At 31.5% G+C, this 19,458-nt stretch overlaps 1 protein-coding gene across 2 annotated transcripts in view; it reads left to right on the top strand.

Moving 5' to 3' along the window:
- Window positions 1-2,240: 2,240 nt before the first annotated feature.
- The window catches only part of LOC130959019 (3-ketoacyl CoA thiolase 1, peroxisomal-like), a 35,515-nt gene continuing 18,297 nt past the window's right edge, over window positions 2,241-19,458 (top strand). The window contains exons 1-7 of one of the 2 annotated variants that reach the window (XM_057885256.1): window positions 2,241-2,598; window positions 2,779-3,041; window positions 15,643-15,761; window positions 16,094-16,176; window positions 16,842-16,926; window positions 17,292-17,418; window positions 17,792-17,890. In XM_057885256.1, the coding sequence (XP_057741239.1) occupies window positions 15,666-15,761; window positions 16,094-16,176; window positions 16,842-16,926; window positions 17,292-17,418; window positions 17,792-17,890 (490 nt within the window). In that variant the 5' untranslated portion in view covers window positions 2,241-2,598; window positions 2,779-3,041; window positions 15,643-15,665. Of the gene's footprint in view, window positions 2,599-2,778; window positions 3,042-15,642; window positions 15,762-16,093; window positions 16,177-16,841; window positions 16,927-17,291; window positions 17,419-17,791; window positions 17,891-19,458 lie in introns of those variants that run through there. The other variant, XM_057885257.1, reaches the window with a different exon arrangement.

Genomic DNA, 19,458 nt, shown 5'->3' with positions numbered 1-19,458 from the left:
TTACAAATGGCAGATATTGGATCCGATCTGATGATTTTAGTACAGATCGTATTGAGATTTTGACCATATCCGATCTAATCCGATCTGCGTTCACTTTTGCCAAAAATTTCTACAATCAAATGAACTAAAACCATCTAAATGAAAATTATTCTAGAAATTATTTACGAAAGGCTCATCCAAGTTAAAATTTAAATTAAAATTATTCTAAGTAATTAATTAGGGTATTAACCAACTAAAACCAATAAGATAATTCGGTTATAAACAAGCAAAAATAATATAAAATATAAAATATCCAAAATCACCCCAAACTAACTTCGCTCTCCCCCTTTTCTCGCAAGTGAAGGAAAATTCCGCTATAAGAGAAAGAATGCCTTGAGAATAGCCTTTGAGCGAAAATCTAGTCGTTTTTTTCTATTAGTTTAGTTGCGATGCGGACAGGCGTTTACTTATGATATGAGATTAGTTCCTGTTCAGGTTATCCTAGAAACTTTGGACTAGATATATTAAACATATTATTATGAACCTGTATCGCTTATCAAGATCAAGAGTTAGCCTGTATATAAGGTATAGAGTTAAGCAATTCAAAACATGCAACATATAAATATAAACAGAAAGCATGTAAGTGTCATATAACGCTTGTAAGCTCAGTTTAATACACCAAATAGTTTAAAGAATATATTGATAACTTATTTATACACAACAGATATATATGCAAACTCTATGACTTCGGCTCACACAAGAGCCATCTTATTACTAAACCTTATCTAGATTATATAATTATATATAAAAGATAGTAACCTTCTAAAAGTCTATACAAGATAAGGGCAAAAGACCACTATGCTACTAATAGATGCTAACTAGAAGAACTCGTTCACTAATGTAGAAAGTCACTCAAACATGCCTATAAAACCACTGTTAAAAAAATAAATCAACATTTTAATTTAAAAATCAAATATTTTTTTACAAAAAATATCGGTTAAAAGTTCAAAAGTATGTAATTTAAAGTGCATAATAATTAGTAAAAAAAATACATAACAATTTACTTAAGTCATTATAAGTTCTGTTGCATGATTGATATTTTAAAATTAAGGTATTTATTTCTTTTATTAGATTATAAAGATAATTTAATATAATAATTTAATTATGTCTAATAAAAGAGAAAAAAAAATCACGTTATTAAATTTAACATTACTCGTATAATATAAAAAAACACAAACCGACAACGTTGTAGATTTTATTGTCAAAGTCTGTACTTTATAAAAGATATGTTTTTATTTAGCACTATAAGTCTATAACTACGTTCATTTTTTTAGGTGCTGAAATTTTTTATCTTCACCATCATAGAATTTTTCTATATTTAATAGTTAAAAGGAGTATTTTAATTTTCTTTGGGATGTTCGTAATTGACATGTTTGTTTTGAACCATTCCAAAATCCGAAATGCACTATATTTGGATTTGAAAGATTTCATTTATTTACGTATTATTTTTTGAATTGATGATGGGATTTTGAGTTGTTAATTTTGTGCATTTTAGTTTGTGGAAATTCATTAGTATATTCGCTTATTAGTTCTTATTGCCAGAGGATGGGTACAAACAAATTAAATGGCACATCGAAATTAAATAATAGTTATCTTCGGCAGCAAGTCTTTTCTTTTTTCAAAAATAACTTATTTATTAATTATAAAAGAAATAACAAATGTCATCCAACTAAGGTTTAGAAATAGAAATAGGTATTGTAAAATAAATAAAGAACAGATAATAAAATAAAATATAAATAAAAAAATATTATTATTAGTATTTATTAATATTATTATATTATTATAAAGATAATATATTAATATTATATTAGTAGTATACGAAGAGAAAAAATAAAAAAATATTTTATATTATAGTATATATAAAAACAAAGAGAGAATATTTATTTATATTATTGTTGTAACTGTGTCTATTACTTCATATCTGATTTTTTATTTATAGACATACATAAATATCATTTTCAAACTTCATTAAATATAATTCCTTTTGAAAACTTAAGCCTTATAGAAAATGGACATCCACCTCATACTATCTTATGATAACAATAAGAATCTTCCAAAAGCCACTAAACGGGTAAAGGATAAAAAAAATTAATTAAAATAAAAAATCATTTATTACTCAAAATCATTCAGCTGTTTGAACTATTCTAGAGTTATTAAGCTAGTTTCGCTGAATCAACCACTACAATTGATGCCATTATCACTTCTTTCTCAAAGATAAATCGATTTTTTACTTTCCAACAATTCCAACAAAGAATAACTATTAAGAAAAGCTTTCACCAACCTTTGACATTAGTCACTAAAGTGGAACAAGCTCTCTCCCACCAATTGAAGAAGAAACTCGAGTCATGTCTCCAAATCTGGTCCTCGATGCCATTATTGGTCCAAACTGCAGCTGAGAGTGGACATCAAATCAAGCTATATATGGAAGATTGATTCTTCATCAGTGGAGCATCTTAAGCACACGCTCGACGTCTCTGGAAAGCGGGAGTGAAGCAATTGCAAAACAGGAATCATTTCATGCAAGCACTTCCAGAGAATTAAAGATTTGGATTTTATGAGGTATCTTCATCTCTCGTAACTCCCCTCAAATTTGGTGTTGATGCATATATTATGGCCCTGAAAAATTGGAGCATGGTAAAAAGTATAAGCTATCTTGTAACCCGAAGCTACTTCATAATTACCAGATTTGTTACACAGCCATATAATACTATCATCTTCATCTGTTGGTTCAATTGACAGGATACGAAAACTAATGCCATCTAAAAAAGCTTCTGTTATCAGTGCATGGTTCCAACTTTGGTCAGCATTCAACAAGTCTTTAACATAAAACAGGGTCTGTGTTAGAAGATTTGCGACTGCAGATACAAGAACATTGAACGGGTGCGGTGGTGCAAGTCATGGGTCCTGAAAATTTTGGATATTTCTACCCAAATCAACTCTCCAAACTAGGCCTTTTTTGATCATTTTACGCCCTTTCAGAATACTTCTCCAACCCCAAGATGGTACGTTGCCTATCTCAGCATTCATAATGTTACTATAGCGAAAATACATGCCTCTGAGTATCTGGAATAGAGTAAAATTACGTTGTTTAACGATTTACCAATATTTACCTAAAAATACCAAATTAGAGCTCGTAGGTCCTTTATCCCTAATCCCCTTCCTTCTTAGCTCTTGTCATGGTATCCTATTTGATCCATGTCATTTTTCGTTCGTCGCCATGCTGTCCCCATCAAAACTGGAAGAGAATGCTGTGAATTTTATTTAGTAGCATGTCTAGTAGCCAAAAAGATGATAGGGTGTATATAGGTACAGCTTCACCCACTGCTTTGATCAGAACTTGCTTGTCACCCGAGGAAAGCAAATTTCGTTTCCAGCTACGCACCTTCTTACGAACTTTATTTTTAATTGCTCTAAATATTCCTTTTTTGGAACGCTGAACAACTGAAGAAAGCCTGAGATACTTACTTGGGCTCCGATGTGGTTGATATTGAGGGCTCCTGCAATTTTCAGTCTCATATGTTGAGGCGTGTTTTGACTGAAAAATATAGCTGACTTTTTCAAATTAACCATCTGACCACTAAAACTTTCATAATTTACCAGAAGGTCCATAATGCTTTCAGTAGTCACCAATTCCTTGGTCCAGTTAATTCACTTTGAATCGAAATTCAATTTCTCCATAATATATCACAGGAAGTGTCATTCAATTCTATCGTACGTTTTACTCATGTCAAGCTTTATAGCCATTTCAAACTCAGAGCCTCTCTTCTTGCATTTTAAATAGTGTATACATTCATGTGCAATAAGAATGTTGTTAGAAACACTACAAAAAAAAGGCCTATGGCCACGGTAAAAAACCGTGACCATAGCTAGTAAAAAGGGTGACCATAGATCTATGGTCACGGTTTTGGACCTATGGTCACGGTTTTTTACCGTGGCCTATTCTCTCGTGGCCATAGGTCTATGGTTACGGTTTTTTGAGCTATGGTCACGGTTTTTATGGTCACTATTTCAATTTTCAAAATTTGACACTTTAGGCCACGTTTTTTTACCGTGACCATAGGTTAATCTATGGTCACGGTAAAAAATCGTGACCATAGCCTTATCTATGGTCACGGCTATGGTCACCCCTCCTTAAAACCGTGACCATAGATAAGGCTATGGTCACGGTTTTCACGGTGGCCATAGCCTTTATGGTCACCCTTTATTAAAACCGTGACCATAGCCCTATCTATGGTCACGGTTTTAACCGTGGCCATAGACTCTATGGTCACCCCACCTAAAACCGTGACCATAGCCCTATCTATGGTCACAGTTTTCACTGTGGCCATAGCCTCTATGGTCACCCCTCCTTAAAACCGTGACCATAGTCCTATCTATGGTCACGGTTTTTCACCGTGGCCATAGACTCTATGGTCACCCTCCTTAAAACCGTGACCATAGCCCTATCTATGGTCACGGTTTTTCACTGTGGCCATAGCCTCTATGGTCACCCCTCCTTAAAACCGTGACCATAGCCTACTTTATTTTATGAGATTTATTTTTTTAAAGCATAATAATCACATCCAAAATTTATGATAATCAAAATAAATCTAAAATAGAAACTCAAAAATCTAAATCATAAAATTTATATTATAAACTAAATATGTTTTTAGTCCAACAACACAAATAAAAATACAGTGTAATTTATTCATTACAAGTAAAATACATAACACATCAAATATATATTATATATATATATATATATATATATATATATATATATATATATATATATATATGAGACCCATCTCATCTCATATTACTATGGAAAATGTTTTCTTCATATCATCCCCACTGTGTTCAGCACTTTGTTTAGCACATCGCAGCTAGCCTCAAAACTAAATTTGGCATCCCCACTGTGTTCAGCATATCCAATGCTTTCCTATGAGCACTCTGCAGAAATTTAGTGTTAGCATTGCTAGAAACAAAATCTAAAGCAACATTTTAAATTTAGCTTTTCACCAAAGAAGGGATAGAAGTTACACTTGTTCAGAACCAACTTATTAGTCACAAATGAAATTTTGAAGAAAATGAACTATTTCTTCAAGAGTGCTATGTAAACAACAGTTTTGACAACTATATATATACAAAAAGTAAATGAGATGTCTGTTTCAAACTTGTTATGCCGTTCCATTAAACATCTTTCAAAAACTAGTTGTTTTCGTGAAAGTTCAAAAAATATACTAATACATATAATCTAACATTCATAACAGATAATAAAAAAAGGAGATTATAGCTAAATATAAACAATAGTTTTAATCTAAGTGTTTGTTGATCCTATCTTTTATATCTTTTTAGCCATCGATCAGGTATATCATCATCGTATTAAATGTATGAAAGGAAGGCAAGGAAAGAATGAAAATACCTTCAAGCGTTCCCTTTGCCCATGTATTGATGAAAGGGTGGTTTCCCCAAGTGCAGTAGAATTCTGCAGCTCAAGCTTTGAGTTTCGAACCAATTGCATAGCTTGTGCCGCCTCGTCAAAGATCCTCAAAACATGGCTGGAATCCCCATTCTGCCACATCAAATTAATTGATAAAAGGTTAGAAAAAATTATAACTTACAAGTCTATTAAAAAATTTAACAATCAAAGATGATAATTTTAAAAAGAAAGCTCAACTCAAAGGTTCAAGTGTTTCTAGTAACATTTGAGTGAAAACCATTTATCAGAAAAAGCATTTCAGCAAGTTATTGCCCTATAAATAAGTGTTTAATTTCAGATGATAATACATTGTGCAACATCATAGTGGATTACTGTACCATATAAAAAGAGAGGGCATTCAATTGTCTTGTCCTGTTCAGTATGATAACCCTTGTAAATGACTTTTGCTCTACCAAAACCTGTCAAATTAAAATGAAGTATCACGAGACAAACTAACATTTTGCAAGGCAGTTTTCCTAGGATAATTAATATGAGTAGCTACAAGGCACTTGTCTCTAACATGCACTCTCTAATCATCATTACATTTAATTTTATTCATTCAAAACTTAAGGCTATATGGCCACTTTGATTTGCACAAATTTCCATCACGTATGCTCATAGGAACTTGATTTTAGGCAAGCTTCAACTCAATGCAAACTAATATTATACAACCTGGAAATATGCTTTAAGTTGTAAATTTAATTTAATTTCTTTCTAATTTAATTTAACTCACCTATATCAAAATTCTCTCTGCTTCTGCAGCTGCTTTTTGGTTAAGTGGTAGGCCCAGTACTGGAGCAAGCACACTATGTAGAACAAATGGACCTAAAAGAAGAAGAGCAATAAATCAAAAAGTGAGGAAGCTGGAAAACTTTTGCATCAAATTGTGTAATTGTGTACTAACGATTTAAATTGAAGGCAATAATTTCAACAAAATCAATAATAAAATAGCTAAATGATAACAAAATCAATAATGATGGTTTCAGTGGCTAAGAGAAGGGGGGGTTGAATCTTAGCCCCCTTTTCGCTTGCTAACACTTGCTGGACTTAGAGGAAACTTTTCTGTTTTTGGCTCGTCCCTAGCCACGAGACATTTTCATTTTGTCTCGTCACTTGACACGAGACATTTTTTATTTTTCATCTGAATAGTAAAAACAGAGTTGAAGTAGGAAGAGAGAGAAGATAACACCCAGATATATCCTGGTTCAGCTGCTAAGTGCAGTGCAGCCTACATCCAGTCTCCATCACAACAATGATGGAATTTCACTATAATCATCCAGATTACAACTTGTAAAGTGCTAACCCAACTTACAAGGGGATTCCCAGAATCATGAAATACAACACAGATGTACAAAGGAACTCTAAGACATCTATGGCTTTTACTTTTAATTTTGCACTCTCTACCTTTTTTCGCTCTATGGCTTTTTCATACAAACCTCACTGTTTGCCTTTTTCCATGAGACTCAAGACATGACAAAATTAAACAGAAAAATTACAAAACAGAAAACATTGAAGGAGAAGAAGAACTGCTAGCTTAGGTAGCTCTAAGAACTCTGTGCCTTGCACTCTCAAATCTTACTCCTTGAATCAAACCATGACTGTTCACTTCTTTTATAGAGAAGTGAAGCCTTCACAGTTTAATACACAAACCCGAGCTCAGCTTCTTTTCCTTCACAACAAAAACAGTTCGGCCACAAAGAGAGAAGAGGTATCTCATGCAAAAACCAACATGCAAGTACCTCTAGTCCTTCCTTGGTCATCACTCTTCATCAATCCGAGCGCTCCATCCTTGGCTTCCTCTCCAAGATGGATTTCTGGCCCTTGATGCTTCATGATGATGATGACTTCATCTGCTTCAATCTCTGCCTCAACCATCACTTCGCCACTCCAGCTACTTCCTGTGGTGGTTGAGCAGAATCAAAGACAAGCCATGCCTCCAAAGATCTTCCTTGCTGGCCGAATCTTCATCCTTCTTTTTGAGTATGAAGGATCCGAGATTACCTCACCAAATCTTACCAGATTAGGTGATAATCTCAGCCACAGCATACTTTTCTTTTTCTTTTTCGTGCCATCAACTCGATGGTCTTTAGGCTTGCTTTCCTTTCCTTTCGGTAGCTCCAAGTAGCTTCCATGGCTTCCTGTGTAATAACCGAAGAAGAGAAGCAAAGATAAGAGAGAGGAGAGATAAGTTTGAACACAATCTAATGGGTAATAACAAAGTGAAATTAAAGTCCAACTTCCCTAGCTTAGAGTGGCGTGTAGCATTATGATCACCATCATGTCAATCACACTTTCTCTCTCATGTTCCCCATGCTAGTGAATTAAATTTCAAATCCTTCAAAATAATGAAATGGAATCCGTTGGAAGCATTTAGGCTTTTCATTTGCTTCATGGATTCGGATAAAGCATGGAAACATTCACCAACATTGGGCTTGGTAGCAATAGATTTCATTTTGGCCCAATATCATTTTCCTTTCGGACCATAGCATGCATAAAACACATTGGGCTATTGAATTTTGGCCCACTAAAAGCATTTGCTTTCCTGGTAAGTTTGGTTTCGGATCAAGCACAGGAAGCTTTCATCAAAAATAAATATGGGCTCAGTTGCAATAACATTTTGTTTTCCGGCCCAATTAAGAAACTGCATCACAAAATTATCAATTAACATATGATTAATGAAGATTGAACTAATAATTTTACAATTAAATATTTTAATAATGTTTGTTCATCACAAATATTAATTTGGAGTTTTCCAAACTCATCAAATAACTCTTGTCTTATTGTCAAAATTGGACCACCAAATTTTTCAAACTCAGAACTTAAATCCAAAACCACTGTTAAGTGACTAAAGTATTCAGTACTTTGACGAATCTGATATTAATTGTAGAACTCCATTTTATTGTAGGATCTAAGATGTGATAAGTATGCAATGAACAAGAAGCAAAATAGTAAAAAGTTAGCAACCTGCCTTGAAGACTACAGAGGTTGGCAATGTCAGTGAGGTGAGTCAAGGAGGAAATGGCGGAAGGAAGTTCTTCCAGAGAGACCCTTTCCTTGAAGACGCAGCGACGGCGAGCTCGAGAAATGACAAGTATGAACGGCGGCGCCCAAGAATTCCGGCGGCGACGACAACCCCCTTTCTCTCGCTCAATCGTGTTCTGTCTCATCACTCCTCTTCCACTCGCGTACAGTGGCAGTAGCATCGACCAAGGTTTGGTGGTGGAGACACCCAAAACGGCGGTGAAACGCGGCGGCTATGAAAGCTCGGCGACGGTGGTAGGACGCGGCGTAGGCGGCGGGACAGCTCCATCGCGACCTCTGTCTCCCTCTCGTGCGTCGTCCTCTCTTCGCGTCAGGTTCTCTCTCGACTCCTCCACTGCAAGCCTCTCCCTTCTCGTGCAACGATGGCAACGGCGACGGCGGTGAGGTCTCAACCGGCGCCATTCCTTCCTCCTCCCTCTCTTCTTTTCTCCCTCATCCCCTTCAAGCTTCCCCTGTTTCTCGTTTCTTCCCCCTTTCTTTTCTTCTGTATATGTGTATTCATAGGTTTAGGGCACAAATGGGGAAATTTGGGGATATTAAGGTTTTTATTAGAAATTTTAGGATTAGAGAAAAATATATACAAGTAATATAACAATTTTATAAAATATTTGAGATAAAATAATAATTCAGAAATTAAATATAATACTATAAAGATTGCTTTTAAAATGCACAAGATTTTATTTATCAAGATATTATTGAGTTCAAATAATTATTTTTAATTTAAATTATAAAGTAAACATACTAATTACATTTTATAAAATATGGTTAAATTTAAAATATCAATTACCTAAATTAAATTATATGACCTTTCATTATTTTTCTATTTAATTATTCTTAATAAATTAATCTCTAACTCTAAAAACTCAATTTAATAAATGAACCATAATTTATTCATAATAGAAATTTCTTAAATTTAATTATATAACACTTCCATTATTAAGTTATTAAATTATTTTTTATGTTATTAAGTTTTAAATCTTTTTTTAATTTAAAATTAATAGTATTCAACTTAATTTTTTATTTATAAAATTAAATTTAAAATTTTAATATTTAAAATAAATCATATAAATTATTATTAGTTTTTAATTATTAAAATCTTTAAAAGATAAAATATTTAAAATTATAAAAAATACATAAAAATCTTAATTAATTTAAACTCAAATGATTAAAACTGTGACCATAGACCACTTTAGGTCACTCCCCAAAATCGTGACCACAGACACTTTTCGGTCACTGTAAAAAACCGTGACCATAGACCCCTTTAGGTTACCCTCAAAACCGTGATCATAGACCCTTTTAGGTCACCCTTCCAAAAAACCGTGACCATAGACCCTTTTTGGTCACTGTAAAAAACCGTGACTATAGACACCTTTAGGTCACCCCTCAAAACTGTGACTATAGACCCTTTTAGGCCACCCCCCAAAACCGTGACCATAGACCCCTTTAGGTCACCTCCCAAAACCGTGACCATAGACCCTTTTAGGTCACCTTTTTTTGAAAAACCGTGACCATAGCCCCTTTTTGGTCACTGTAAAAAACCGTGACCATAAATCCCTTTAGGTCACCCCTAAAACCGTGACCATAGACCCCTTTAGGCCCCCTAAAACCGTGACCATAGACACTTTTAGGCCACCCCCAAAACCGTGACCATAGACCCTTTTAGATCACCCTTTTTTGAAAAACCGTGACTATAGCCCCTTTTTGGTCACTGTAAAAAACCGTGACCATAGACCCCTTTAGGTCACCCCCAAAACCGTGATCATAGACCCTTTTAGGCCACCCCAAAAAACTGTGACCATAGACCCTTTTAGGTCACCCTCTTTTGAAAAACCGTGACCATAAACCCTTTTTGGTCACTGTAAAAAACCGTGACCATAGACCCCTTTAAGTCACCCCTCAAAACCGTGACCATAGACCCTTTTAGGCCACCATTTTTTAAAAAACCGTGACCATAGGTACTCTATGGTCACCCTTTCCAAAAAAACCGTGACCATAGCTTTTTTTTTTGGTCACCCTAAAAAACCGTGACCATAGAGGGTCTATGGTCACGGTTTTTTACCGTGACAAAAAAAACCGTGACCATAGACCCAAAATGTTGTAGTGAAATGAGGCGCCCTTTAAGAAAGGCATTTTGATTCGCACTAATAATCTTATTTATTATTCCTTGTAATTTATGCACCATAATTTTTGAAATTATCTTGTAAATAATTGAAGACAAGCTAATAAATCTTACTTGAATCATCTTATTTGCGTTTGAGATCTTTAGTATGAGACAAATTTAAGTGTGATTGAAGTTCTTGAGTATGGCCACTATGAAAGAAATTTTGAATTGCTGTAAACACATCTTCACCAACAACTTTTCAAAAAATTAAAAAAAATTTACTGTGAATCCATCTTTTTCTGAGATACTTTAAGCATACACGCTATGAATGTAGCTCTTCGATTTATGTTAGTTGTAATTTTAGGAGTCTTTATTGATAAGAATATCTTTAAATATATTCGAAACTAGCTTACTCTTTATTATTTTGCTTGACGAATTTTGGATGTTTTTTACTTTTTTTTTATCACAGTTATTATTCATTGATTCTTTATTGAATTTATGATTGTTTTTATGTTGAAGATAATAATTTAGGATTGAGGAGCTTTATATGTTACCACTAAGAATAGTATTAGATTGAAAATTAGAGTTTTGATGGTTTTGATTTTAAACTAATTAGTTTTTGAAATAAAAAATATCAATTAAATCATTTATGATAATAAACAATGATGAATCCATACATGTGTTATATTCTTTAGTCAATTTAGTATGTAAAATTTAATAGTTATGTTTATGTGGATTGTTAATTATCGTGACCTAAAAATAATTTAACTATTTTTTCTAAAAAAAATATTTTAAAATTAAAATTAATATAATTACTTTAACCAAACAACAAAAAATTAAAATTAAAGGAAATTTAATTACAAATTTATTTTTTTATATATTTGAAATACGCTAAATTTCAGATTATCCTACCAAGACAATCCTTTAAACTGGTTTTGGTAATACCTTTTAAATAGGTATATGTGTTTTTTCTTTTAGAAAAAAAATGCTCATTTTGTGTTTCATAAATTAAAAAAAATTATGTATTTATACATGCAATTTTTAAAAATGAGTTTTTGAAAACATTTAAGAAAGTATTTTTTAAAAAAAATTAGTTTGTACTTATTAAAATTAGGATAATTTCATATATTAATAAATATTTAAATTTATAGTTATATTTATGTTTATTATGATTTTTTTAATTTTAAAAATTATTTTATTATATAATTATTATTGGTTTTTATTAAAAAGTGTTTTTAATTTAATTTGTTAAATATAGATTTTACAACTTTTAGAAAACTGAAAACTATCTTTTAAAAGCCAATTTAATAAACTACTTGAAAAAATAATATAGTTTTATTAAAGGGGCGTGCTACACATCTATATAACCATATAAACAAGTTGGTCCAATCCCAAATAGAGTCACGTACATTAATGATGAGTGAAAACACGCGTCTGAAAATCCTTTGTTACTTCGCGCTTATTATGAAAAAACGTTACTTCTTCCTCAACACGAAACTGCTCATTCTCTTCGAATCTCTCTCAAAATCACTTAAACTTCAGTCACATTCTCTGCGAAAACCACTATTGGAGAAGAATCGCAAGAAGATTTGGCAAGGAACAACTAGAAACGAACCAAAACAGCAACAGAGATTCGCCTTCCTCCTCCTCCTCATTCTCCTCATTCTTTTTCGCGTTCCTTCTTCTTCACGTGTTTTCTCCTTATCTTTATTCTTTTGTTGTTATTGTTGCTGTATTTTTTTTTTTTTGGTCTTTTCCTCTTTTTCTCTCTGGTGAAGATGCAGTAGAAGGTGAGGAGGAGGTGTTTTGAATTGTGTAGAACAGAAATGAAGCGAAATGGCCAACTCCACTGAACCGAACATCATTCATGTGTAGTGACGGATCTAGAAAATTTTGATAGTGGGGGCAAAATTGATATAACATGATAATAATTGTTATAATAAAAATAATATGTGTATATAAAAAATTAAATATTAAATTATCTATTAACCACTATATATCTATGTATAAATACATGTATTATTTAACTTATTTTTAATGTGTATTTTATATTTTAATATATATTTACAAATAATTATTTTTTATGTACATATAGCATGATTATTGTTATGATTATATTTTGTTATTATAAAGTATGATTAGCCTTCAAAATATCTAATATACAAATTAAAACACTAAAATAGTAATTTAAATAATATATATAATTTAAAATTTTATTCTTTTAGGTTTTATATTTTTAAAAAATTAAGTAATTTTTCTCTTAATACTACCATCAAGCTTTCTCTCTTTTCATATATATTACTAAACAATTATTTAAAAATTCACTTTCCAACACAATTAGAAGCTGACTCTTATTGATATTCATAGTTAAAAAAGTTCTTTCAATTAATATAGTTACTACGCAAAAATTAAAGCTAATTTAAAAAGAAGATAAATAATATTTTTTTGAGTTAATTTTTAAAAAAGAACACTAATTTCGTTTAAATCTGAGAATTAATCATTCTAACGAATATCTAATATAAAACTTTTAAATTGACGATTAAGTACCAAAAGTTGAGTAAAAATTTATTGTGGGGTCAAATTTAATAATCTAATGAGGGCAAATAAATATTATTATCATATACTACTCAAAAAAATTCTAAATTGTAGTGGGGACGCTTGTCCCCACAGCAATATACTTGGAACCGTCCCTGTTCATGTGCTGCATAAAACGTCATAAATATTTAATCATCAAGAAAAATATTTCTACATGCACAAGGACTCAATTGAGCACACTAACAATCAAGTAAATCAAAATGAGCAACTCTACTTAATCGAGCAACATTCATGTGATGAATAAAACGTCATAAATATTCAATCATCAAGAATAGAATTTTTCCGTGCAAAAGAAGTTAACTGAACACATAACAATCAGGTGAACCAAAATGGTCAACACCACTGAACCGAACACCAATCATGTGCTGAATAAACGTGATAAGCATTCAATCAGTAAGAAAAACATTTCTGCATGCATAAGGACTCAAATGAACATATTAACAATCAAGTGAATCAAAATGAGCAACTCCACTTAACTGAGCAAAATGTTGGTGTTGTTGGAGATGATTATATCGAAGAAGAAGAAGAATCTGCGTGCGCAAAGAAAAAGAAGCAGAGGAAGAACCTATGTGCGCGAATTTAAAAAAAGAATGAAGAGGAGGAAGAGGAGGAGAAATACTATTCTTTTTTATTGAAAGTTGATAACTATTTATTCACCACATGAACATTGTTCGGTTCGGTGGTGTTTGTGATTTTGATTCACCAGATGAATATTGTTCGGTTTGGTGGCCTCCTTTTACTTTGTTCAGTGTTTAAGATTATTGTGGTAGCATGCAGCAATTATTTCCTAGCTGTCTCAACGTAATAATCTCATTCAACTGATTTGAAGTTGAATCATTCATTGTTTCCATTTTTATTATGTTGAATTTAATACAGATCAATAATGAAGAATGCGAGCAAAGAAGAAAAATGCGAACAAAGGAGAACGACAAATTTTATTAGGTTGAAAAAGAAGAAGAAAAGGATGAAGAAGGAAGAAAAAGAAGAAGGAAAACGCGAGAAGAGAACAAGGTTTACATCGAGAAAAGTTTACATTGAAAAATGTTTATCACGCAGCAAAAGGTTTACGTTATATACGTTATATAAGGCGCGTGTATAACAAACGTGTAAGAAGGTTGAGGAGGTGCGTCTGATTGAAGTTATTTGGATAACTTAAATGAAAAAATTACATGAATATAGAACTTTTAAATTAGTTTTTAATATGTACTATGTAGACATAATAACTCAACTTATCTTTCAGCGATAATTTTTCATTAATTAGAAAAAAAAGACTTAGATTTTGATAACCAAAATGGTAGGTATGTGCTCTTTATCTTTTTTACTAAATGACTATTTCAGTCTCGTCTTAAAGAATAATATTATAATAATAATAATAAATCATATTTACTTAGCTATCCATATGAACCTAAAAAATTTATACATGATTGAACTAGTCAAGACTCAAGAACCTGAATTCAAAACAGTAAGGGGAGAAATGCCACTTTGATGAGGTGAGCTCCGTAGAACCCATATATGTAGGTGATAAGAAGGTGATTATGAGGACAAATTGAAATATTAAAACAGAAAAAATATTTAAAAAATTGGAAGTCTCAGTTAATAAAAGGACAAAATTAGATGCTTTTATTAAAATATAAGTTTATATTAGTCGTTAATTTAATATTAATAAAGTGCAAATTTATTTAGAATATTTTCAACTGTATGCACCTCCTAATAATTAAAAAAACAAGTTGACAAATAATCTTCATAAATGAGAGCACACGCTTAAAAATACTACTAACGTACTAATTAAACATGCCCCAATTAAACAATAATTGACCTAAAGTTAAGTAAACGGAAAAAATAATTTAGCCTTGAAAATGTTATCTTTGAACTGCATCGATCTATCTAACTAATTTAGGTTAGTCTAATAATTAACTTACTAATTCGTTTAAGTAAATATTGATAATTTAAATTTCACTATGTATATATAATAACCTATTAATCAACTATAAATTTTTAAATTAAACACTAATCCACAACAAATTAATTCTTATTAAACGGAATTGAAAAATATACTATAGAAAAAAAAGCTTGGATACATCCAAATTAAATTGAATAAATTATATAAGCAGTTATCAAGCCGGAAACTTTGAATCATATGTATTTAGACAAAACAATAATATAATCACCTTTAATTTTCATCTTATTATGTGCAAAACGTGTATTAATAGTATGCTCTTTTTACAGGTAGTTCTTAATTAATTAATTTGAACTGGTTTGCATATTTTTATTTTGGTCAATAGTGATCTTTCCATGTGAAAATTACATTGTAAATTCTGAAATGAATTGGCATATTTAAAGTATCCTATAAGTTAACTCCTCTTCTGTATTATTTGTTATATATAACTTTTTCTTTCCGAAAAAGTCAGCAATAGAAGGTGTTCAAATATGGAGAAAGCAATTGATAGACAGAGAGTTTTGCTTAAACATCTACAACAAAATCCGTCACATTCATCTTTTCATCTTCAATCCACTCATCTCTCAGTAAGTTTATTTACCTATTATTATGTCTTAATGTTCACAAATGGAGACATGCATGTCCAAAAGGTTTCAGCTTTGAAAAAAGTTGAAATATTGCATAATAGTATATGGTAACTTATATTAATTATTTTAAGAATTAATTAACATGCATGCCAGGTTACTTTTATTTTAGAGATGATTTCCATAAACAGAAAAATAATGAATGCCGCCGGTATGCGGTGTTAAAATTTTTCAGTTTATGTACATGTTTTATTCTCATCTTCAAATAAAATTTCTCTCGTCTTCTTACACTACTCTGATCTCTTTCCTTCGACCAATTTCAAATTTCTTATTAGGCCTCAGCCTGTGTTGCTGGCAAATCTTCATATGGGAAAACTGATGCATCTGAAAATGATGATAATGATGTGGTTATCATAGCGTAAGTTTATAATGGTCTTGTTTTTTTTTTTTTTTAAACTAAGAGTAAATTTCGAACTCAAAATTTTTAGGTGAAAAAAAAAATTGTTATATGAATTATAGTTTATTGGCTTATAATGATTTTGTTGATGAGGAGGAAACGACAAAAATGAGTTAACAATAAGAGTAATGTTAGAAAAATTAACATTACAATAATCAATTTTAATCAATATTATATCAGGTTGCTAAACAAATTTAATTATGAAATCTATTAAAGATGAACTTTTGCTAAGTTTAAATTTTAAATGTTTTTATTTTTAAGAGTTTTAATTTTTTAGATATTTTCTTTCTTTGTATTGAATATTAATTGTAACGTTGATTGTAAAATATTAGTTTCAAACACTTTCTCTAATAATAATTATATATATATATACAATTATATATATACATTTAAAATTAAAAAATTATACACCTAAAACAACATTTTAGGATTAACTCAAAAAAGACATATACCCGTAAAAAATTAGATTATTTGATTGTATTAGAATTTGAATTTAATATTGAAAAGGGCATTGTTTTGAATTTTTCATTTCGGTCTTTTAATATTAAGAGAGACATTATTGATAACGACCTATATGGTTAAGGTTAATTACTAATGAGGCTATAAAAAACAATTATAAATATTAGTGCATACCGAACTGCTATTTGCAAAGCAAAGCGTGGTGGCTTCAAGGATACCCCTCCGGATGACCTACTTGCTTCAGTTTTGAAGGTAAATTCCATGCATGATCAAATAATTGTTTGCCAAAATTTAATTCTCATGCTTCATTTATAGTAGGTTTTAATAATAATAATAATAATAATTGATTCTTTTGTACATACTAAATTTTACACAAATATTTAATTATTTATGATCATATTAATAAATATATTGAGTTACTTTTTTGCTTTTACACTAATTATATAAAAAATTATTTAAAATAACAAATTTAATTAAATAATTTTGTAAAATATTTTACACAATTAATATATATAAAATCCACCTGTTAATTTCTTTATTGCTGTTTTCTTTTTGGTCCTTAATAAGAAGTCTTCTTTCACATTCTAAGCATCATTATTTCATGACATGTGAGACAGGCAGTAATAGAGAAAACAAATGTGAAGGCAAGTGAAGTTGGAGACATAGTTGTTGGAACAGTGTTGGCTCCTGGAGCTGACAAACTTGTTGAATGCAGATTGGCAGCCTTCTACGCTGGTTTCCCTGGTCTATCTTTTTATATATATAAACACAAACATATTTATTAATTTATTTTTTATTTATTAAATATATAATAATAATAATATTAGTTATAAATTATTATATATTTTAATTAAAAATTTTAAATTTTATTCTAATATTATTCATATATAATAGCCATACGTATACATAAAAAATTATATAATATATATTAGAATAAAAATATATATTAAAAATTAATTAAATTTATAATAATTAATTTGATAACTTATTTAGTATCCACGTAGATTTTTTAATAGATAAAACAGATGATTTAATTTGAGCTCCTATGTATTTAAAAAGCTTAAATTCGAGTGTAATTATTGATAATAAACGAATCCCTCCTCTAATATTGTTGCAGAGACTGTGCCCGTCCGAACTGTCAATAGAATATGTTCCTCTGGACTTCAGGCTGTTGCTGACGTGGCTGCTTATATAAAAGCAGGCTTCTATGACATTGGTAACAATTAATTATTTGATAGCAACCCAATTTGAATTTTCTTTAGCTAATAAGAAAAATATATATGGTTTTATAGTTTTTTTTTGGGTTTTATAGTTTTTTTTTGAGATATATATATATATATATATATATAAAAGATAGTTAATAAATAATTACTAATGATCTTATTCAACAACTTGACGAATGCTAAGGTGATGAATAGCGGTTTCGGCTCTAGAATTTTAAATAATTATATCTTTATATAAAATAGGGTAAAAAACTTAATTAAGCCACAAGAAGAATGGTGTAACCTAATTACGCCAAACTGAAAATTGTTTCAGAAATAAGCCAGACTCGATTTTTATGTAATTCGAACCAGGACGGTTCGAACTAGGAATTAGAATAAATCGAACCAGGGTGGTTCGAATTAGGAGTGCAGATTTCAATGTAATTCGAACCAAGGTGGTTCGAACTTCAAGTCCAACGTAATTCGAACTAGGCTAGTTCGAACTACGGCCAATTGTGCGTTGCATATAATTCGAACCAAGTTGGTTCGAATTACCCTTGGAGAGATCCTTCATAAATCGAACCAAGGTGGTTCGAATTACCATGGTTCGGCTATATAAGGAGTTCGAATCACCTCATTCGAACTATTATTCCTCCCCCCTGCCCCACAAAATCTTAGAGAAAACGACCGAGATTCTCTCCTAATAATAGCTGAACGGAATACTCTGCTCATGGGGGACGATCCGGCACGGTTATATCGCTTGGACGGAGTCATATAGCCGGGGTCATCAACGAGGAGGTTAGTATGGAAATAATTTTTATTCTAGCGGTATTTGTGGCTTAGTGGTTTTGCATGTGGGTTAGATGGTGGTTTATGTTAGTGGTTAATGTTAGTTGTTTATGTTAGTGGTTTATGTAGGTGGTTTATGTTTATGTTAGTGGTTTATGTTAGTGGTTTATGTAGGTGGTTTATGTTAGTGGTTTATGTTAGTGGTTTAAGTTAGCGGTTTAAGTTATTGGTTTATGCTAGTGGTTTAAGTTAGTGGTATCTCTTGGTGGTTTATGTTAGTGGTTTATGTTAGTGGTTTAAGTTAGCGGTTTATGCTAGTGGTTTTTGTTGGTGGTTTATGTAGATGGTTTATGTTAGTGGTTTAAGTTAGCGGTTTAAGTTAGTGGTTTATGCTAGTGGTTTACGTTAGTGGTTTATGTTGGTGGTTTGTGTTAGCGGTTTTTGCGAGTGGTTTATGCAAACGGTTTATGTTAGTGGTTTATGGTAGGTGATTTCCGTTAGTGGTTTTATGTTGGTGATTTGTTTTCCAGTTGCTTATCTTTCATGTAATGTTATGCGGTCTTATTTAGCAGAACGGTATGTTGATGATTTATCGTGCTGCTTATGGTTGTGGTTGGATTTTAAGCCGGTTCTAACTGAGCGTTTCATTTTGTGAGCAGCCCCAGCGATGCATTAGGAGCATGCGCGGCAGCAGGGCATGCGACTTGATGACAGATACGTTTCCGTACTTGCAGATGGCAGGTCTATACCATCTTGCAAGGCTGAACGACCGATGGTTCCGGCTAGACGAGGC

Source organism: Arachis stenosperma, chromosome 2 (assembly GCF_014773155.1).
Source record: "Arachis stenosperma cultivar V10309 chromosome 2, arast.V10309.gnm1.PFL2, whole genome shotgun sequence".
Lineage (NCBI taxonomy): Eukaryota > Viridiplantae > Streptophyta > Magnoliopsida > Fabales > Fabaceae > Arachis > Arachis stenosperma.
The sequence above is the reverse complement of the archived record's forward strand: the minus strand, read 5'-3'. Positions and strand labels throughout refer to the sequence as shown.